The 20940-nt window shown below is 43.3% G+C and overlaps 2 protein-coding genes across 4 annotated transcripts in view; both read right to left on the bottom strand.

The window, feature by feature from the left end:
* Positions 1-2880, bottom strand: part of ANAPC4 (anaphase promoting complex subunit 4) — a 38577-nt gene extending 35697 nt beyond the window's left edge. The window contains exons 1-2 of one of the 3 annotated variants that reach the window (XM_077934433.1): positions 2679-2880; positions 694-865 (exon numbers count right to left, since the gene is read on the bottom strand). In XM_077934433.1, the coding sequence (XP_077790559.1) occupies positions 694-801 (108 nt within the window). In that variant the 5' untranslated portion in view covers positions 802-865; positions 2679-2880. Of the gene's footprint in view, positions 1-693; positions 866-2678 lie in introns of those variants that run through there. The other 2 variants (XM_028743459.2, XM_028743460.2) reach the window with 2 other exon arrangements.
* A 2410-nt stretch (positions 2881-5290) lies between these two features.
* On the bottom strand, positions 5291-20136 carry ZCCHC4 (zinc finger CCHC-type containing 4). The gene is made up of 13 exons (XM_028743463.2): positions 19765-20136; positions 15717-15835; positions 13769-13851; positions 12854-13129; positions 11722-11802; positions 10978-11050; positions 8772-8922; positions 8369-8466; positions 7284-7405; positions 7023-7098; positions 6648-6699; positions 5867-6023; positions 5291-5667 (listed from the first exon to the last, which is right to left on the bottom strand). Exons 1-13 carry the CDS (start codon positions 19841-19843, stop codon positions 5568-5570), a joined length of 1467 nt encoding a protein of 488 aa, XP_028599296.2. The 5' UTR covers positions 19844-20136; the 3' UTR covers positions 5291-5567.
* Between the last annotated feature and the right edge of the window lie 804 nt (positions 20137-20940).

The following is a 20940-nucleotide window of genomic DNA, read 5'->3' as shown; positions in this document are numbered from 1 at the left end:
ACTAGGCTTTTCTTGCTCCCGTTTTTTAAAACATGAAGTAGTGTTAGCTACTTGTTTGAAAGAAGTATGTAGAAATTAGCATGCCCTTCCCAATATTTGTTTCCAGAACTGTTTTGAAGCAAATACTTACTATGATAACAAAATGCTAACTTTTAATCACAAACTTACTTTCTTCAACCAACTGAGAGATCATATAAATTTTCTGGTGGGTTTTCTACGAATGTGCCCCCCTTGCCATTTGAAAGCAGACTTAAATTTCAAAAATGTTTGTTCGTGTGTGTGTGTGTTTCTGTTCCATGCATGAGTTTTCCATTAATTTCCATGCATGAGTTTTCCATTAATTTCCTTCAACCAGCATATAACTTATTAAATGCCAATAAAATCTTAAAATGCAAAAAAGAAAAAAGTTTTATTCACAACTCTGGAGATATTTTAATGACATATTATTTTTACAAATATTATGATTCTTGCTCCCATAAGGTAGATGCCATGTTAGGGTATAAGAAAGCAGCAAGACAATCGCTTGGTAATTGCCATCTCATGTAGCTGACAAATCTGGTTCCATCTTGTGTTATGTTATAAAGGATTCACAGAACTATTATTTAAACTAACTCGTTTCAGACCAGACTCAAGACTTTTCAAAAGTTTACCACTGTTACATACCGCTCTCTATAGTGCATTTGACCACCTTACCTCTCCAACTTTGTTTGCAAGAGCGATTAAATCCCTCTTGGGAGACCAGGCCATAAAAATGACTTCTTGCGGAAGCTGTTTTTCCCCAACCTGCCGAAAAGCAGGCATAGCGGCAGCGATGACTCCACAGAAGCAGGACAACTAATACAGACGTGGTGGATATGTGGTGGACCTGTAAAAGTGTAAAAAGAGTATTGGGAAATAATTTATAATGGAAAACGAGCGAGGTCCCAACTAAAGAAGAATGACAACTTAAACTGATGGAATATGCATCCTAAGTTATAGAATAAGAGAAAAAGACGAACATAAGTTTAAAGAAGATTGGAAATCCTTTATTGAATATATGGAGGGGGAATTGTATACATTTGAAAACGCCAGCATTAAGATAAATTCAACAGTGTAAATAAGTTTTGATGGAAGTAATAATGGAGACTGGAGACGCAATGAGGATAGGAGAGTATTGGGAAATAATTTATAATGAATTGGAAAAAATGTTTAAAAGCACTTTTCAAAAAAAACCACACCAACTAAGGTCCTTTTTGTTGGGGATAATTCAAATGGAAACTCCCAGGTGTCAAAAAAAGGCTATTTATGTATGCAACTACTGCCCATAAAAGGGACGCGGGTGGCGCTGTGGTCTAAACCACAGAGCCTAGGGCTTGCCAATCAGAAGGTTGGCAGTTCGAATCCCTGCGACGGGCTGAGTGCCCGTTGCTCAGTCCCTGCTCCTGCCCACCTAGCAGTTTGAAAGCACGTCAAAGTGCAAGTAGATAAATAGGTACCGCTCTGGCAGGTAAACAGCGTTTCCGTGCGCTGCTCTGGTTCACCAGAACCATTAGTCATGCTGGCCACATGACCCAGAAGCTGCAGACAAACGCCGGCTCCCTTGGCCTATAGAGCGAGATGAGCGCCACAACCCCAGAGTCGTCCGGGACTGGACCTAACGGTCAGGGGTCCCTTCACTGCAGCCCGTGTTTTGTTAGTCCAAAAATGGAAAACGAGCGAGGTCCCAACCAAAGAAGAATGGCAACTTAAGTTGACAGAATATGCACAACTTGCGGACCTAACTTCTAGAATAAGAGAACAAGAAGAACGTAGGTTTAAAGATCGGAAAACCTCTATTGACTATATGGGGGGAGGGAATTGTGTACATTTGAAAACGTTGGCAGCATTAAGATAAATTAAGCAGTGTAAGTAAGTTTTGATGGATGGAATAATGGAACACTAAGTGGTTTCATTTCAGGGACGCGGGAGGCGCTTTGGGTAAACCACTGAGCCTACGACTTGCCAATCAGAAGGTTGGCGGTTCAAATCCCTGCGACGGGGTAAACTCCCGTTGCTCGGTCCCTGCTCCTGCCAACCTAGCAGTTCGAAAGTATGTCAAAGTGCAAGTAGATAATTAGGTACCGCTCTGGCGGGAAGGTAAACGGCGTTTCCGTGCGCTGCTCTGGTTCGCCAGAAGCGGCTTAGTCATGCTGGCCACATGACCCAGAAGTGTCTGCGGACAACGGCCTATAGAGCGAGATGAGCGTCGCAACCCCAGAGTCGTCCACGACTGGACCTAACCGTCAGGGGTCCCTTTACTGCAGCCTGTGTTTTGTTAGTCCAAAAATGGAAAACGAGCGAGGTCCCAACCAAAGAAGAATGGCAGCTTAAATTGACAGAATATGCACAACTTGCGGACCTAACTTCTAGAATAAGAGAACAAGAAGAACGTAGGTTTAAAGATCGGAAAACCTCTATTGACTATATGGGGGGAGGGAATTGTGTACGTTTGAAAACGTTGGCAGCATTAAGATAAATTCAGCAGTGTAAGTAAGTTTTGATGGATGGAATAATGGAACACTAAATGGTTTCATTTATATAGAATATGAGGGTTTATGATATGCAAAATGAACCATGGAAAGAGAAGAAGGGAAGTCATATATAAATACATAGAGAGAGAGAGAGAGAGAGAGAGAGAGAGAGAGAGAGAGACTCTATACCTGCTACTCCTCTCCTTTTTGCAATCGCAAGGGATGCTCTTGGAGGTCTCCGCTCTCCTGCGCCTCGGTCGATCCGGTTTACCCAAAGCCAGCAGCTGCTCCCTTTGCCATGGCTAGGACGCACCCGGCGCCCGGAGATCCCGTCCCTCGGAGATCCAGTCCTCCAGCCCCCAAGCGCTCCGTTTCTCCCGCGCAACCTGCGCCGGCAGAAAAGGCCCAGCCTCCGGAAGCGGCGTCGCTTCTCCTCCGGTGGGGAAGGAAAGGGGAGTGACTCCGGAGCGGGAGGCGGGCGTTGCGCGCTCTCCAAAACCGCCCACCAGGCTGGGCGCGCGCTTCTGCTTGGCAGCGCCGCTTCGGAAAAGGCGACAGCAGGTGGGATCCTTTTACAGACCTCTCCCCCCTTATTATCATTATATATCATTATTATTCTATTAGTATTACAGATTGTGATGATCATTATGATCACTACTTTTGTGTGTACCTCGCCTTTTCCCCCTGACCAGGGAGGGACTCAAGGCAGCTTACAGATAAAAAGAACAGCTGGAAACGCAATAGATGAACTGGGGGAATCATTAAAAAAAAAGCAACTATTAAAACAATAATGGAATCAAAACTACTTAAAACACAACAAAAACAGCAGGGCAACTGACGGGCTCAGCTGATAAAATAGTGCATGTTTTATGAGGTTTTTGTATATGCTGGAAGCCGACTAGAGTGGCTGGGACAACGCAGCCAGATGGGCAGGGTACAAATAAATTATTATTATTATTATTATTATTATTAGTCAGATGGATGGGGTATATAATAATATAATGTTATTACTATTAACTGCTAAAAATATAGGGTGGGAAACAATGACTTAAAAAGCAGTTAAACATTAATAGGATTGATATTCTATGTATATACAGTGGTATCTCGGGTTACATACGCTTCAGGTTACATACGCTTCAGGTTACAGACTCTGCTAACCCAGAAATAGCGCTTCAGGTTAAGAACTTTGCTTCAGGATGAGAACAGAAATCGTGCTCCGGCGGTGCGGCGGCAGCTGGAGGCCCCATTAGCTAAAGTGGTGCTTCAGGTTAAGAACAGTTTCAGGTTAAGAACAGACGTACGGAACAAATTACGTACTTAACCCAAGGTACCACTGTACAGTGAATTGGTGCTTTTGAATTATGGTGCTAGAGGAGACTCTTGAGAGTCCCATGGACTGCAAGAAGATAAAACCTCTCCATTTGAAGGCAATCAGCCCTGAGTGCTCACTTGAAGGACAGAACATGAAGCTGAGGCTCCAATGCTTTGGCCACCTCATGAGAAGAGAAGACTCCCTGGAAAAGACCCTGATGTTGGGAAAGATTGAGGGCACAAGGAGAAGGGGACGGCAGAGGACGAGATGGTTGGATAGTGTTCTCGAAGCTACCAACATGAGTTTGACCAAACTGCGGGAGGCAGTGGAAGACAGAAGTGCCTGGCGTGCCTGATGTGCTCTGGTCCATGGGGTTACGAAGAGTCGGACACCACTAAACAACTAAACAACAACAAACCTGGTTGATTGGAGGCACGAAGTTCCATATCCATGGATACTGAATACTTGAATGGTGCGATGAAATTCCTTGCTTAAGCAATTATGTTTGTTTTTTAAAAAATATTTTATTTTGACAAAGTAATAATCATAAATAAATACGAATAAAAATGTGCACCCCACCACCAAGACCATTCCGTTGTAACTACACAACCTCCCAAAATGTCAACACCTCTTGCGATGCTTTGAACCTTTTCCGTTTTAACAGTACAAATTCCACAACCGCCCTCCGTATCTCCTCAAAATCATTTCTCCTGCATATTCCCCATCTTACCTTAATGGCATGTTAATTTATCATCAATAGCCATATCCCACACCTCTTTATATCATTCTTCCATTTTGTATTCTGCTTGCCCCTTCCAATTCCTAGCTATCATAATGTGTGCAGCTGTCAATAAATTTGTGAGCAAGTCCTTCCTGGCCTACGAACCTTCCACCCCATCGTAAATGGATAATAAAGCTACCTCTGGACTTTTGGTCAGTTTTAACCCAGTGATTGCTGTTATCTCCTTAAACACCCTTTGCCAAAAAATTGTACATATTTACACCCCCACCATATGTGAACATAATTCCCGGTTTCCTGGCATCTAACATAACACCAAATATTCATTGTTTATTTGATTTAATCTGACTGGTGTTAAACACCATCTCCAAACTAATATATATATATATTTATTCTATGCAAGTAGATAAATAGGTACTGCTGCAGCGGGAAGGTAAACGGCATTTCCATGCGCTTTGATTTCTGTCACGGTATCCGGTTGCGCCAGAAGCAGTTTTGTCATGCTGGCCACGACCCGTAAAGCTGTCTGTGGACAAACGCCGGCTCTCTCGGCCTGAAAGCGAGATGAGCGCCTCAAATCCCATAGCCGCCTTTGACTGGACTTAATCCTCCAGGGGTCCTTTACCCTTTACCTCTTGCAATTCTTGATGTGCATCCTACTGCCTTGCTAGCTGCTTTGAAATATACTTTTTAGTAAGACATGAGCACAGTCGTTGAAGTCTCCGGAAAGGTAAGGCAACAAAGACAAAGTTTCGTTTTGCAAAAATATATTAATATTTATAAAATATTAACTCAGTTACATTGTTGTGCATTGTTGAAAGCGTATATACACAGTGTGCTAAAAAGACTGTAATATTGAGATAGATATATATATATTTCCACACATTTAGTGCATCAGCAAGAGTTGGTGTTTTGGTGATATTTGCAGAGTTGCAAAATATGGCCTCCGATTCAGTCAGATATTCAGTATCCAGATTAATATTTGGAGAACACTGAATGAAGGACTCGTGCAAACATAGCCCATAATTTATACTGCACTTCTCATCTTCTTTCCACCTGTTGTTTTCGTAGCATTCACATCCACCAACTTCTTCTTCTTCTTCTTTTGCCTTGACTTTTTACCACCTCTGCAAAGCAAGGCAAATAATCTTGAGCACTGCATTTTCAAATCTATAAAACTGGAAATGTGAATTGCAATAAATAGCTGCCGGAGGGAAGATAGAAAGAAGGGATGTTTGGAATCCCTCCCCTTAAAAATATATATTCAGAACCTTTATGGATGTTGACACTGTAAGTACATAGTAGATAATGGTAGGATGAACTTACTGGTGTATTCTCCTAACCACATGTAGATTAGGGCATGTGGCGCGTTTATGGTCTGTCGCTCCACAAATGAAGCATCCCGTCTCAGATCCAGCATCAGTATTCTTACAAGAGTGACTCGGCAGAGCACAGCGACCACAAACGCTGCAATGAATCCAAGCTGTGAAGGGTGGGAAAAGTAACAATGAAAATGTGTAAGTTGTTAAATTCTGTGAGAATTCCAGCCACTGGGATCATTTCCTGCAACCCTTAAGGGGAATACAGTGGTACCTCGGGTTATATACACGCTTCAGGTTACATACGCTTCAGGTTACACACTCCGCTAACCCAGAAATAGTGCTTCAGGTTAAGAACTTTGCTTCAGGATAAGAACAGAAATTGTGCACTGGCAGCGCGGCAGCAGGCCCCATTAGCTAAAGTGGTGCTTCAGGTTAAGAACAGTTTCAGGTTAAGAACGGATCTCCGGAACAAATTAAGTACTTAACCCGAGGTACCACTGTACCCTGCTCAGGTCTCTAGCCAGCCTAGGAAAGAGTGGGCAACAAAATTCAAAAGGAGCTATCTTCTTCCACAACACAGAAGAAAACTCTGGGCTGTAGAATCATAAAATTGGAAGGGACCGCAGAGTCATCGAGTCCAACCCCCTGTCAAAGTCCCTTATTGATTAAGGCTATTTGTTTAGAGCCTGTCTTATTGAGTATAGCTGCTTAACACTCTTAATAGTTTGAGCTTGATCTTTTTATTGCAAATTTTATGGTAAAAAGTGATCATTTGTAATACTTACAGGGTTTTACACATTTTTTGCAAAGGGAACAATGTGTCCAACATCTCCCATCCTATTTGAAAAATTATAAAAGTTGTATATAGTTTAAAAATCGAAAAATTTAGTGCTCCAGTTTTTAATCCACCCCCCCCCCGCTGTTTTAATACTAATGTCCCATTTTCCTTGCACACATGGCATATCTTCCTTGACTAGAAGAGCAAAATTTTATTTTCTTTCTCAATATTCCTCTTACAGGCCACATTGTTAGAAAGAAATGTGCTAATCCAAAGTGGGCAAGTCTGTATCCTCCTGCAGTCACACAAAAATGCTATTCTGCAAGATATGTACTAAAGTTTAGGACCAAGTCTTGCTAAAACTCTTTCTAAACACACTTACTTTTGATGTGCATGAATCACAGATTTCACAGTGCTGGTTGTCTGAACTAACGTACCGCTGGCAGATGGAGCAAAACCTGGCAGACCCAGAAAAAAACAATTAAAATTCTTAGTCTGCTGTAAGGAATATTCACGATACAGCGCTACAATTAAGTAAACAGATTTCTCAATAGGCCACGCAAACACTTTGTAAACACAATTTTTTTTATAAAGTAAAATTCAAAAACCTTTTAGCTCCACTCAGGTTAAACAAAAGCTGTACCTGTATCCTTCTTCCACAGGAAGCACTATCAAACGTGGTGAAATGTCGGTAAATATACGAACTGGGGACTGTTTACGACCTGTCTTTCCGTGTTTATAAAGGGCATGATTATCATAGTCCACCTAGAAAATAAAAGAAAACAGAGAAGTTGAAACACACTGAAAAGCTTTTATCAGCTAAATTCCAAGTCAGGAAAGAGACCTCATGTACATTTTTAATCTATTCTTTACCTATGCTTATAATATTTAGGAGTTCAGTTCCCCAAAGACAAGAAAAGAGCAAGATTAGGGTGCCACTGTTTTCATATTTCAGTCCCATCAGTAGCTCCACTGAAAAGCCTGTCTAGAATGATAACGTGTGTGACTTTGGAGAGAGTGAAATATTCTGTATACCAGTAGTCTCCAGCCTTTTCAGAGGCTGGATCCACCTCCAAAATTGTTGGGACGAATTTTTTTAAAAAAATTACAATGCATTTTTATAGTGGGTTCTTAAAGACCAATGCTCTACATTGTCTCCTGTTGCAGCACAAAAAGCATCAGTCAGAGCAGGAAATTCAAAGAGCTCTGACAATGGGTTTCATCTCATCCTAGCCAACACAAAGTACTGTATTTTCTGGCGTATAAGACTACTTTTTAACCCAGGAAAATCTTCTCAAAAGTCGGGGGTCGTCTTATACGCTGGCTACAGCAGCAGCTCCTGCAGCAACTCCCCCCCAAAGGATAAAACGATAGCAAATTAAATCAGAGGACACCAAGCTCTCTAGATGAAGCAGAAATATGCTTGAAAATTGGCCCCAGAAGCCCTTAGCCACTGGGAAGTGGAGCGGATTTCCGAGCCGGACTGGAGACTGGTTTTTAAAAGTTTTATTTGGTGTGCATTGGAAGAGGGGTAGTCTTATACGGCAAGTATATCCCAAACTCTATATTTTAACTGGAAAAGTTGGGGAGTTGTCTTATACGCCCAGTCGTCTTATACGCCGGAATATACGGTAAATTACCAGAGTCCATATCCACCATGAAATGACTAGCTTTAGAAAAAAGTATGCTTTTTTTAAACTTCACAATACCACTTCTCTGGGCTCAGACCTGATAATCCAGCATGCTGAAATTTGGAAAAAATTCAAGAATGCGCGACTCAAAGAAGTATGGAAATATCCAAAGTATGGGTAAGTTGTCGGCAGGATCTAGGAAAGCAAAAGGAATAAAAAATGTACTTTTCATCACATAAAGGAACAGATAATAAAAATCCACAAGCACTGCCTGACAGCATATAAACCTGTAAACAGTTTTGTAATGGCTGTTGTCCCTTGTTCTTCAGATAAAACTTTAACGGATGAGTCTGCCAATTAAAGTTTGCAGCCCACTGCAAATGGCAAATATCGCCTGCATTGCTGCATTCTATTTGTCCAGCAAATATATACCATTCGGAATTAGAAAAGCTGCATTCATTTTTCTAATATCAAATTGTTTGGAAATCAGAAATAGTTACCTGCACCTCCTGTTTGTCTCCACATTGCAATCAGCTTTTTGAAACTAAATGCCAAAGCTTCAACCAAGCCTCCAAAGGGAGGATCAGCCACCATGATGACGTCTTTCCCATTGTCCTCCTGCAAAAACTTCTCACATATCTCATAAGCAGCCTGCAAGAGATCAGAGACAACTTCCATTTCAAACTAAGTGGTGATCTGCCAGTCAACCTCTAGGAATCACTTTGTAATCTCTGAAGTAGTGAAAAACGTTTCTAAGGCATGAATTTAAAAGTATGATATCCCTATACATTCTAAGGTAAAGGTACCCCTGCCCATATGGGCCAGTCGTGTCCGACTCTAGGGTTGTGCGCCCATCTCACTTAAGAGGCCGGGGGCCAGCGCTGCCCAGAGACACTTCCGGATCACGTGGCCAGCGTGACGAAGCTGCTCTGGCGAGCCGGCACCAGCGCAGCACACGGAAACGCCGTTTACCTTCCCGCTAGAAAGCGGTACCTATTTATCTACTTGCACTTAGGGGTGCTTTCGAACTGCAAGGTGGGCAGGAGCTGGGACCGAAAGACGGGAGCTCACCCTGCCGCGGGGATTCGAACCGCCGACCATGCAATCGGCAAGCCCTAGGCGCTGAGGTTTTACCCACAGTGCCACCTACATGCAATTATGGCTGATCACCGAAGAATTGATGCTTTTGAATTATGGTGCTGGAGGAGACTCTTGAGAGTCTCATGGCCTGCAAGAAGATCAAACCTATCCATTCTGAAGGAAATCAGCCCTGACTGCTCACTGGAAGGACAGATCACGAAGCTGAGGCTCCAATACTTTGGCCACCTTGTGAGAAGAGAAGACTCCCTGGAAAAGACCTTGATGTTGGGAAAGATGGAGGGCACAAGGAGAAGGGGACGACAGAGGGCGAGATGGTTGGATAGTGTTCTCGAAGCTACCAGCATGAGTTTGACCAAATGGCTGGAGGCAGTGGAAGACAGAAGTGCCTGGCGTGCTCTGGTCCATGGGGTCACGAAGAGTTGGACACGACTAAATGACTAAACAACAACAACAATAGGGACGTGGGTGGCACTGTGGTCTAAACCACAGAGCCTAGGGCTTGCCAATTGGAAGGTCATGGTTTGAATCCCCACAACAAGCTGAGCTCCTGTTGCTTGGTCCCAGCTCCTGCCAACCTAGCAGTTCAAAAGCACGTCAAAGTGCAAGTAGATAAATAGATCTGGCGGGAAGGTAAACGGGGTTCCGGGCACTGCTCTGGTTTTGCCAGAAGCGGCTTAGTCATGCTGGCCACATGATCCGGAAGTGTCTGCAGACAAACGCCAGCTCCCTTGGCCTATAGAGCGAGATGAGAGCCACAACCCCAGAGTCGTCCACGACTGGACCTAACAGTCAGGGGTACCTTTACTTTTTTATGTGTAAGCATACATAACGGCTCTCTAGCGTGTGGAATAATTTTATCTGTTTTGCACCCGCATTTTATTTGAGAGATATTCTTGTATTTTTCTTAAAACGTTTAAGCTGCAATTCTATACATGCTAACCTAGGAATAAACCCCACTGAACTCAGTTGGGACTCCTTCTGAGTAGCCATGTACAGGACTGCACCTTGATGAGACAGGAGAAAATTGGAAAGAACAAGCAAATGTCTGTCGCGTTAACTATGCAAGTCTTTGAATCCCCAATGAGCAGGTCCCCACACAAAAGACCGCCTCTTTCCATATGAACCTACCCGGACCCTGAGATCATCTTCCGAGGCCCTCCTTCGTGTGCCTCCTCCTCGAGAGGTCCGGAGGGTGGCAACACGAGAACAGGGCCTTCTCTGCAGTGGCTCCCTGTCTGTGGAATGCTCTCCCCAGGGAAGTTCGCCTGGTGCCTTCATTATAAACCTCTTTTCTTTTCAACCAGGCCTTTGGCTGATCTGATTTACATCCTATGCCCTTTTAAAATGTGGTTTTTTGGGGGGGGGGGGCTATTGGGCTGTTGTTTTATTTTTATTAGGTAACTTGTGGTTTTATATCTTGATTTTATTCTGTGAACCGCCCTGAGACCCCCGGGTATAGAGAGGTATACAAATTCAATAAATGAAATAAATAAATAACAATAAATATCTGCTTAGCTCCTAACATTCATTCAAAGAAACGAGAGAAGTGCTAGGTTCCACATGTAGTATTCATAAAAAATTTCCCAGTATTTGGCTAGGCCTTACCTCTCCAGCAAAGAAATGGTGGTTAAACATGTTGTAATGGCAGAAGTCCTCCTCTGTATAAAACTGGGAGTACCTGTAAATTAATTATTCTCATTATATTTAAAAAAAGAAAAGAAGTCTGCCAAAATCGACTTGTTGCCTCAAGTCAGCATGTGAAATGGCCTCAGTTTCCTATCTTCTCTGGCCTTAAAAGTTGCCACCTACATTTCCATCAGATTCCTCTTTCTTAGTGCCTTGTCATAGAATCACAGGTTTATATAATTGGAAGGGCCCAGGAATATCAACACATGGTCTCCCATCCAATTTGAAACCACACCAGACCCTGCTTAGCTTTGCAGATGTGCTAGCGCTTCTATTGCTGCATCACTACGACTTTCTGCCCGTCTTTTCTCCCCTGACCTCTAGATACCTCTTCACATCTCAAGGTCTATTCTTGCTCCTAGGGTCCATGTGACATTCTTAAAAGAGCTGACCATTTCCCCATATCTCATGGATCAAGTCTACATCTACACAACAGAGGGGAATAATCATTTATACTGAGTCGTAGCCAACTGCTGCACAAAGCAAAAGAATGCACATTATCAAAGTTGGTTGTTCGACAGATTGCACAAAAAGAATCAGTTGTTTTGCAGCAAGCTTCTGCTAGCACAACTGTTGCATTTTATTTCTTTTTTGCATAGCCTTTAAATAAGCTTTGTGGTGGTTTTGATCAGAGGGGGGAAATAACTTTTAATAAAAGCTTACCTGAAATCAATATCTAACAAAAGGCTCTTAATGCAGATTTCCTGATCCTGCGATGTTTGGAATTTGATGAATTCATGCAGCCTGGAAAGATTAACATGAACCATTTAAATGTAAGATACGTGAATATCAAGAAAATACACAATGATACAGAATGTTCTTTTTAAACATACGAGGAAGCCACCTATTCCCCCCCCCCCCATAAAGCCATGAATCCCATGACTATATAAGTAACAGGGTACAAGCAATTATTTATGTAACTGGAGGGATATGTAAGCGGAGGTACAACTGTACCATCATTTTAAGGTTTTGTTTCATTAGCATCCAACACTGAATGTGGGAACATCCAGTGGGTTCTGCTAAAGCTTCTGGCAAGCATCCAAAGCCACTTTTCCATTACTCAAGAGAAGGAAGTGCTATTTACTTCAGTGAAGTTGTTTTAGAAATAAGTCACAATCCCTTATCTGTTTAAGCAACACCAAATGCCTCAAGACTAAGCCTTTTAGAACCCTAAAGGTAAAGGAAAAGGGACCCCTGACCATTAGGTCCAGTCGTGACCGACTCTGGGGTTGCGGCGCTCATCTCGCTTTATTGGCCGAGGGAGCCGGCGTACAGCTTCCGGGTCATGTGGCCAGCATGACTAAGCCACTTCTGGCAAACCAGAGCAACGCATGGAAACACCGTTTACCTTCCCGCCAGAGCGGTACCTATTTATCTACTTGCACTTTGACATGCTTTCAAACTGCTAGGTTGGCAGGAGCAGGGACCAAGCAACAGGAGCTCACCCCATCGCGGGGATTCGAACCGCCGACCTTCTGATCGGCAAGTCCTAGGCTCTGTGGTTTAACCCACAGCGCCACCCGCGTCCCGTTTTGAACCCTAAGAGGTACCAATATCCAGGTCCCACTGGGACCAAATACAGTGGTACCTCCGGTTGCCCATTCCGGAGCTCCGGTCGGATCCTGAGGAATTCACAACCAGAGGTGTTCTGCACATGCACGCGGTGCGTAGAGCGCTTGTGCGCATGCGGTGAAACCTGGAAAAATACTTCTGGGTTTGCCATGTTTGCCTCCTGAAGGATACGCAACCAGAGGTGTGAGTATCCAGAGATACCACTGTATACTCACTGTCTTACCTTGGGGTGCCAACACAAAGCACCCTTTTAAAACCCAGCGTAGTGATAAGGTCCAGCAGGAACTGGCAGCTTCTCTCGGTGAACAGGTATTGCGCGTTTGTCTTCTTATTCTCCAGAGGGATGAGGAGCTGGCTGGGCCTTTTCAGATGGGCAACAGAGACGTCACTAAGGACCTGATGGCCCAGGTGTCTTCCCCACTCTGATGGCAACAGCAGCAGCTGGCATTCTCTGCAAAACCTCCGTTCTGACTGTGGCAACGCTACATACTCCTTGTACCTTATATTTGAACACAAATTGGAAATCCGTCACAGAGCTGTAACGGCATTTGATTGCCTTCGTCCTCTGTTAGCCTCACCTCCAACTCCTTACTCTACGAGTGTCTCTCCGCCCATCTAGATCAGGGGTAGGCAAACTAAGGTCCGTGGGCCGGATCCGGCCCAATCGCCTTCTCAATCCAGCCCGTGGATCAAATAAGAGTTGGAAATGTAATGAGAAAGAAGGTTCTTTCTATCATATGTGGGGGCCTTGTAGTAAGGTCAAAGCTTACTGGGAAATGATATATAATGAAATGAAAAGGATGTTTTGTAAAAAAACTCAGAAACTTTTCTTTTGGAAATTATAGGGACAGAAGTACCTGAAATGTATAGAAACTTATTCATGTATGCTACTACAGCAGCAAGAATGTTACTTGCCCCAAAATGGAAAGAAGCAGAAGTCCCAGCAAAGGAAGAATGGATACAAAAAAGGAATATGCAGAAATGGCAAAATTTACCGGAAGAATAAGAAATTCCTTTCTGCAAGGAGAAACCTCTTGCACTAGGCAGTACAGGAACAGCAGATACTACCCATGGTTTTGTTTTTCTTAAAAAAACGAATACTGATTCATTCAAATAAAAATAATAATTGTATAGGTACCTCTCTACATTATCTCTGTGAGATAATAATGGTTGATGGCGTTGGTTGTAAATTTCCCGTGCTGAAAGTCTAGCTTCTGATACCTGAGGAAAACGTGTATGAAATATACATAGAAATTCAATATTTACATATTTACAATACATACAATATTTATCACAAACAGATATGGTTTTTGAGAATTCAGTCCGGCTCAAGTTTCAATTTTTTCTTTCAGAATCTATGGCTCACTCAGAAATTTTAAAAATCCAAATTTTGCTTCATAGTAGTCCTCAGTACTACATACTTAAGTATTTGCTTCGTTTGGGAAGAAGAACTACTGGGTTGTTTTTGCTTTTATTTTGATTATGTATTTTGTGGCTTTGTATTCTGATTTTATCCTGTGAACTGCCTTGAGACCGGGTATAGGGTGGTATACAAATTTAATTTCATAATAATAACAATAATAATAATGCAAAATGTGGCTTTTTTGCTAAATGACTGAAACATGAATGCAGATGTGCACATTCACTCTGGGTCTCTCTTCTAAAATCTTCAGCCAATTTCCCCCTTTTCTCCCCTTCTTTTATGTCCATCTCTGCCAATGACACACAGCTTAAAAAACACACACCACTGAGCAGTGCTTTTTTCCTGGGGGTACGCATACTCCGTAACATTTTGTGAATCTAAGTTTGGCCTCATTGAGGGGCAGTATTTCAATATGAGTAGGAAAATGAGAGTACCCCTAAACTGTTTTTTTAAGAAAAAAAGCACTGCCACTGAGTATTCTTTAGAGTACCTAGTTCTCATATGGACACACTACTGTAGTATAAATTCCTGCGGTTCTTCAAGATGCTTAACTGTCCAGCTGTATTGGTGAACAAAATTCCAGCAATATGTAGATACCAATGTATGAAGATACCAGCTATATATCACACCTTAATATTTATGAGAAGTCTCTTATGAGTTGGATCCAGGATGCAATCCTAATCCCATTTAAAATCGAGCTGTTCTTAATGCTTTGAGAAGACCAGTTGAAATCAGTGAGATGAATCAGCCCTGCCTACCTTAAATCACATTGATTTCAACCAGGGTGGATAAAAATCAATGATTTTCTATTTTAAAATTCAAAAAAAATGCAATTTTAAAAAATTTAAATTGGATTTTTAAAATAAAATGCTTTTGGAGGAAAAATCTTTCTAAAGATAGTTTTCTATTTAAGTTACATTGTAGTCCAAAGGCTATTCATCAGGAAATAAGGATTTGTTTTAAGTTTTTCATGTGTGCTAAAACTCAGTCTAAGTTTAAAAATAAAATATAAAAGTAACCACCTAACAAACATGGATACATATGCTATAATGTTATTGCTTTAGTTAAATAAATTGTTTAAATTGTTATTAAGGAAATGATTATTTTTCTCCTTCCAATAAAGTACAGCAGAAAAGTTTTCCAACTATAAACACTTAACTTATTAAACCTCACAATAATTTCATAATTATCTGTCTATGTATTTCTAACAGTATAACCAAATCAGTAATTTTTGATATAACTGTAAAAACTGCTCTGAAAATTTATTATTCCGAAAATGAAAACTTCATCTGGTTGTGAATATTAAGATTATACCATCAAGAATGAGTCTTTCTGTAAAAAAAATATTTAAATCAAGTCTTACTGACTACTGATTTAAATCGTGATTTAAATTGATTTATTTTAAATCAAATCCACCCTGATTTCAATGGGTCTAAGTATGATTGTATCTGGATCTAACCCTACGATTCCACTCCTTAGCAAGGCCTTTGCTCACCAGAACTCTACAAACTGAGAATACAAACCACAGTTAAATACTGTGTGTGCTTAATCCTCTGACGGAAATCAATGCAATTTAAGGGTGTTCAATTCTGGTGTTTTGACAACGTTCTTGAGGATTAAATGTATCAACCGTACTGTTAAAACCTTTATTCTTTCGGTATACCTTTTCATCTTCCCACTGAAAAAAGTTACAGTCTCTTCTTTCTCTGCAAGCAGAGCAAGCGTAAAATCTTCTTCCCTCTTCTTTCCCTCGAACGATCTTTGCAAACAGAAGGGTGGGGCCTAAGAGAGAAAAGCATTGAAAGATCTATATTCCGAAAACACTGGAATTATTTTTTTCTGGGGGCGGGAATAATAGAGTCTTGCAACAAGCAATAGCAATAGTCAATGTTTGAGATTGATAACAAAAATGAACTTAAGTTGATGCCCCAATGAATCAGGTACAGCTCGTTCCCACTTAAGTCATTGAAATATAGGCCCTTAACTAAAAAATAGTGCATTATTCTTAAAAGATTAAGTGCATCAAAGGAAGATTTTCAAGATCTCACTTGACCTGTCAGCAATCTTTGGGGGATGCTGGAAAGGGAGAAAGTATTTAGAAGAAACTGACTGAATTTGGGGGAAATTGGGTCCTCCCTTAAAGAGGGCATGTATTGCAGTGAGACCTGGAAACTGAAACCCTGTGTTGTGGGTGGGTACGATTGGTCAGCCACAACACCCGATTGGTAGGTCCTTCGTAAAGGTGAAGGTAAAGGGACCCCTGACCATTAGGTCCAGTCGTGACCGACTCTGGGGTTGCGCCGCTCATCTCGCTTTATTGGCCGAGGGAGCCGGCGTACTGTTTCTGGGTCATGTGACCAGCATGACTAAGCCGCTTCTGGTGAACCAGAGCAGCGCATGGAAACGTCGTTTACCTTCCCGCTGGAGCGGTACCTATTTATCTACTTGCACTTTGAGGTGCTTTCGAACTGCTAGGTTGGCAGGAGCAGGGACCAAGCAACGGGAGCTCACCCCGCTGCGGGGATTTGAACCACCGACCTTCTGATCGGCAAGTCCTGTGCTCAGTGGTTTAACCCACAGCGCCACCCGTGTCCCTTGTAGCTGGGTGCAATCTGGCCAATGGGACGCAATCCAAACTGTTCGAGGGACCTATTTATACCCATGCAAGTGACCCAGAGCTTCCTCTTTCGGCGTGTGCATTCAGAACACCCGGCCACCTCTCCCTACTTTTAGGGCTTTGTGCTTGACCTTGCTATGTCATCGTGTGTCGTCTGTCGTTGGGACAGGGGCACGGCAGGAATTTTCCCCACTTGGCTGATTGGCTGTTGCCATTTGGGTTTCGCCTGCTACGTAGCAAATCGTCACAACTTGTAAGGTTGCAGATAGGCTCTGGTTCAGGTGATAGGGATGGGAGAACGCTCTCACCATCCCTATGTGAAGGGTATTCCATTAATCCAGGGACTCAACTTGGTTTGGTCAACCCCTGAGAGGGGATTGTGCCCGTGCCTGAGTCCAGAGGGACCTTTGGGTGGCAGAGATAGCCTGTGCCCAGCTTTCCGCTTATCCAGGTGATCACCCTTGGCTGACCTATGCTGGTGCCCTGGGTCAGCGCTACCTACAATGGTGCAGGGAGCTAGTCGAACCAGAGCCTATGCAACCAGCCACTTTCTGTAATTAATAAAGTTGTGGCCTAAATTCTGCCAAAAATCAAATTTTGAGTCAAGTGTGAATTTATTTAGGGGGAGATTTCTGGGTCTGAACATGCAAATTTAAGGCCTGCACTAATATACTGAGGAGGGTGGGAATAAAGGTTCCTAATGTTGGTATATTCCAAAAATAAACTTGATCCTTGAAACAAGCCTGTCTTTGAAGCAAGTCTGCTTAGCAACGAGAATTCTCCCTGGCAACAGGTTCTTTATCTGGGCATGTCTAGGGGAGGAGAGAGCCTGTCTCTCTGTCCACATGGCTGCAGGGAACAGAGAGGATTAAAATCTCTCTATATAGTTCTTTTTCTTTTCTTTTTATGTAGACCAGTAGTCATATAGAGTTATGCAACTTGTAATATAAACAAAAACTTTGGAGAAAACCAGCGCTTTATCTGAAACAGAAGCAAAAACTTCCAACTTCTTTCTCACAGCCATGCCAGTAGGATGGGGACTGTGTGAGACGGAACCTAAATCATGGGTAGGCAAACGAAGGGCCAGATCCGGCCCAATCGCCTTCTCAATCCGGCCCTTGGATGGTCTGGGAATCAGTAGTGTGTATTTACATGAGTAGAATGCATCCTTTTATTTAATATGCATCTCTGGGTTATTTGTGGGGCATAGAATTAGTTCTTTTTTCTTTCTTTTCAAAATATAGTCCGCCCCCCCCCCCCACAAGGTCTGAGGGACAGTGGACCAGCTCCCTGCTAAAAAGGTTTGCTGACCCCTGATCTAAATCAACCCAATATTTAAAGAGTAGTCATGGCAGGTTCTTCACTTGTGTTCGAAATGCAGTTTCCTACTGGCTTTGCAATTCATTGGATATAAGTACATTCTTTTGGCACATTGAATGCTGTATCCAATATAGATATATTAATTTAAACATTCATGCTTTGCCCTTAAAAAAAAAGTACTTAGAATAGAAGCAAAAGTGCCCTGAGGATGGTATAAGGCAGGGGTCAGTAAAAATTTTCAGCAGGGGGCCGGTCCACTGTCCCTCAGACCTTGTGGGGGGGCCGGACTATATTCTGACAAAAAAATTGAACGAATTCCTATGCCCCACAAATAACCCAGAGATGCATTTTAAATAAAAGCACACATTCTCCTCATGTAAAAACACCAGGCAGGACCCACAAATACCCAAATGCATTTTAAATAAAAGGACACATTCTACTCATGTAAAAACACACTGATTCCCGGACCGTCCACAGGCCGGATTGAGAAGGCGATTGGGCCGGATCTGGCCCCCGGGCCTTAGTTTGCCTACCCATGGTATAAGGGTAGGAATCAAAGACTGGATAATTGGTCCACAGTCAGTTTGGGCTGCAAACTAGCAGAAGTGCCTCTCCCTGCCCCAGAGCACAACCCCAGAGCAATAATTGATATGCCCCTATTTCCCCTTTAGGGGATGCGGGTGGCGCTATGGGTTAAACCACAGAGCCTAGCACTTGCCGATCAGAAGGTCGGTGGTTCGAATCCCTGCGACGGGGTGAGCTCCCGTTGTTCGGTCCCTGCTCCTGCCAACCTAGCAGTTCGAAAGCACGTCAAAGTGCAAGTAGATAAATAGGTACCACTCCAGCAGGAAGGTATACGGCGTTTCCATGCGCTGCTCTGGTTCACCAGATGCAGCTTAGTCATGGTGGCCACATGACCTGGAAGCTGTACGCCAGCTCCCTCGGCCAATAAAGCGAGATGAGCGCTGCAACCCCAGAGTTGGTCACGACTAGACCTAATGGTCAGGGGTCCCTTTACCTATTTCCCCTTTGAATGAGTCTTAATAATTTTTTGTTAAACCTTCAGATTACCATCTGGAAGCAGAGGAGGATCTCAAGAGGTTTAATTGTCTCTACCTCACTTCTCGCAATGAGGGAACCGCCAGAAGGCCCTCAGCGCTGGATCTCAGTGTCCGGGCTGAACGATGGGGGTGGAGACGCTCCTTCAGGTATACAGGACCGAGGCCGTTTAGGGCTTTAAAGGTCAGCACCAACACTTTGAATTGTGCTCGGAAACGTACTGGGAGCCAATGCAGATCTCTCAGGACCGGTGTTATGTGGTCCCGGCGGCCGCTCCCAGTCACCAGTCTAGCTGCCGCATTCTGGATTAATTGCAGTTTCCGGGTCACCTTCAAAGGTAACCCCACGTAGAGCGCATTGCAGTAGTCCAAGCAGGAGATAACTAGCTTCCTGAAACTTGGCCCTCCAGATGTTTTTTTTTGCCTACAACTCCCATGATCCCTAGCTAGCAGGACCAGTGGTCAAGGTTGCTGGGAATTGTAGTCTCTGGAGGGCTGAGTTTGAGGACGCCTGCTCTAGCCTCCCTCGCAGGGATGTTGCAAGGAGGAAACGGGGAGGCGCAAAGCTGAAGGTTAAGCCGCCTTGAGCTCCTGGAGAGGAAAGGCGGCGTGCAAAGGCGACAGTTATATGGACAGGCGAGATTTGAGGTGGGGGAAGAAAAGTGGGATTTGCAGCATGCAGCCATCGTTAGAGATGGGGAGGAAGGGCGACTCACCGTGAGGGCAGCGGGGAGCTGGGCTGGAGGGGTCCCGATCCAGCACCACCGCCACCCCGGGGCGCTGCCCGTCTTCCATCGCGGCTTCCTCCCCGGGCGGCTCTTCCTCTCCCCAGTTGCAGGGCGGAGCCAAATGCAAATGGCCGACAAGCGGCTGATCCCTCACTCCGCCCTTTTGGGTGAGTTTTCCTTTTTGGCCTTCCCCTGATCCCCGCCCCACTCATCGCCATTTCGCACCCTCTACGCGCGACACACGAGCAACCCCGCCAGGGAGGTCAAGATCCAGAGAGGCGGCGACCGCAAGGCTGAGCGCGGGCTCTTTGGGCGGGTAGGAGAGGAGGATTCGAACTCAAGCCTCCCCGAGCGCCCTGGTTCTTCGGCGCCTTTTTTGTTTTAGCTCCCGAGCCGCGCGCTGCTTCTCCGCTTCTCGGAGGAGGCGGCTGCCTCCGAAACAACAGGAACGAGAGTTGGGCTCTCTCTATTTTTCCTAGCTCTAGGATTTATTCCTCTCTCTATATTTTTCCTATCTCTAGGGTTTATTCCTCTAGATTTTTCCTCCCTATCTCTAGGGTTTATTCCTCTCTCCATCATTTGCCTATCTCTAGATCTATTCCTCTCTATCTTATTTTCCAGTCTCTAGAATTTATTCCTCTATTTTTTTTCTTATCTAGGATTTATTCCTTTATTTCTCTATATTTTTCCTATCTCTAGGATCCATTCCTCTCTATCTTATTTTACAATCTCTAGAATTTATTCCTTTCTATATTTTTCCTTTCTCTAGGGTTTATTCCTCTCTCTATCTTTTCCTCCCTATCTCTAAATTCATTCCTCTCTCTATATTTTTCCTATCTCTAGGGTTTATTCCTCTCTCTATATTTTTCCTATCTCTAGATCTATTCCTCTCTATCTTATTTTCCAGTCTCTAGAATTTATTCCTCTATATTTTTTTCCTTATCTCTAGGATTTATTCCTTTCTCTATCTTCTTCCTATCTCTAGGATCCATTCCTCTCTTATCTTATTTTCCAATCTCTAGAATTTATTCCTCTATTTTTTTTCTTATCTCTAGGATTTATTCCTCTCTCTATATTTTTCCTACCTCTAGGATCTATTCCTCTCTCTATTCCCCCCTCACCACCTCTGTCTTTCACTTCCCAGCGAAACCAAGCGTGGGTAAG

The sequence above is a fragment of the Podarcis muralis genome, chromosome 9 (genome assembly GCF_964188315.1).
Source record: "Podarcis muralis chromosome 9, rPodMur119.hap1.1, whole genome shotgun sequence".
NCBI classification, from domain to species: domain Eukaryota; kingdom Metazoa; phylum Chordata; class Lepidosauria; order Squamata; family Lacertidae; genus Podarcis; species Podarcis muralis.
The sequence above is the reverse complement of the archived record's forward strand: the minus strand, read 5'-3'. Positions and strand labels throughout refer to the sequence as shown.

What these genes read in the sequence shown, in the direction of transcription:
- ZCCHC4 (XM_028743463.2), bottom strand. Translation starts at nt 19,843, where the DNA reads ATGGAAGACGGGCAGCGCCCCGGGGTGGCGGTGGTGCTGGATCGGGAC. An exon ending in CACAGAGATAATGTAGAGAG is followed by an intron (nt 13,130 to 13,768) that starts GTACCTATACAA and finishes TTCAAATATAAG; the next exon opens with GTACAAGGAGTATGTAGCGT. An exon ending in CCTGTGGAAGAAGGATACAG is followed by an intron (nt 7,099 to 7,283) that starts GTACAGCTTTTG and finishes TGGGTCTGCCAG; the next exon opens with GTTTTGCTCCATCTGCCAGC.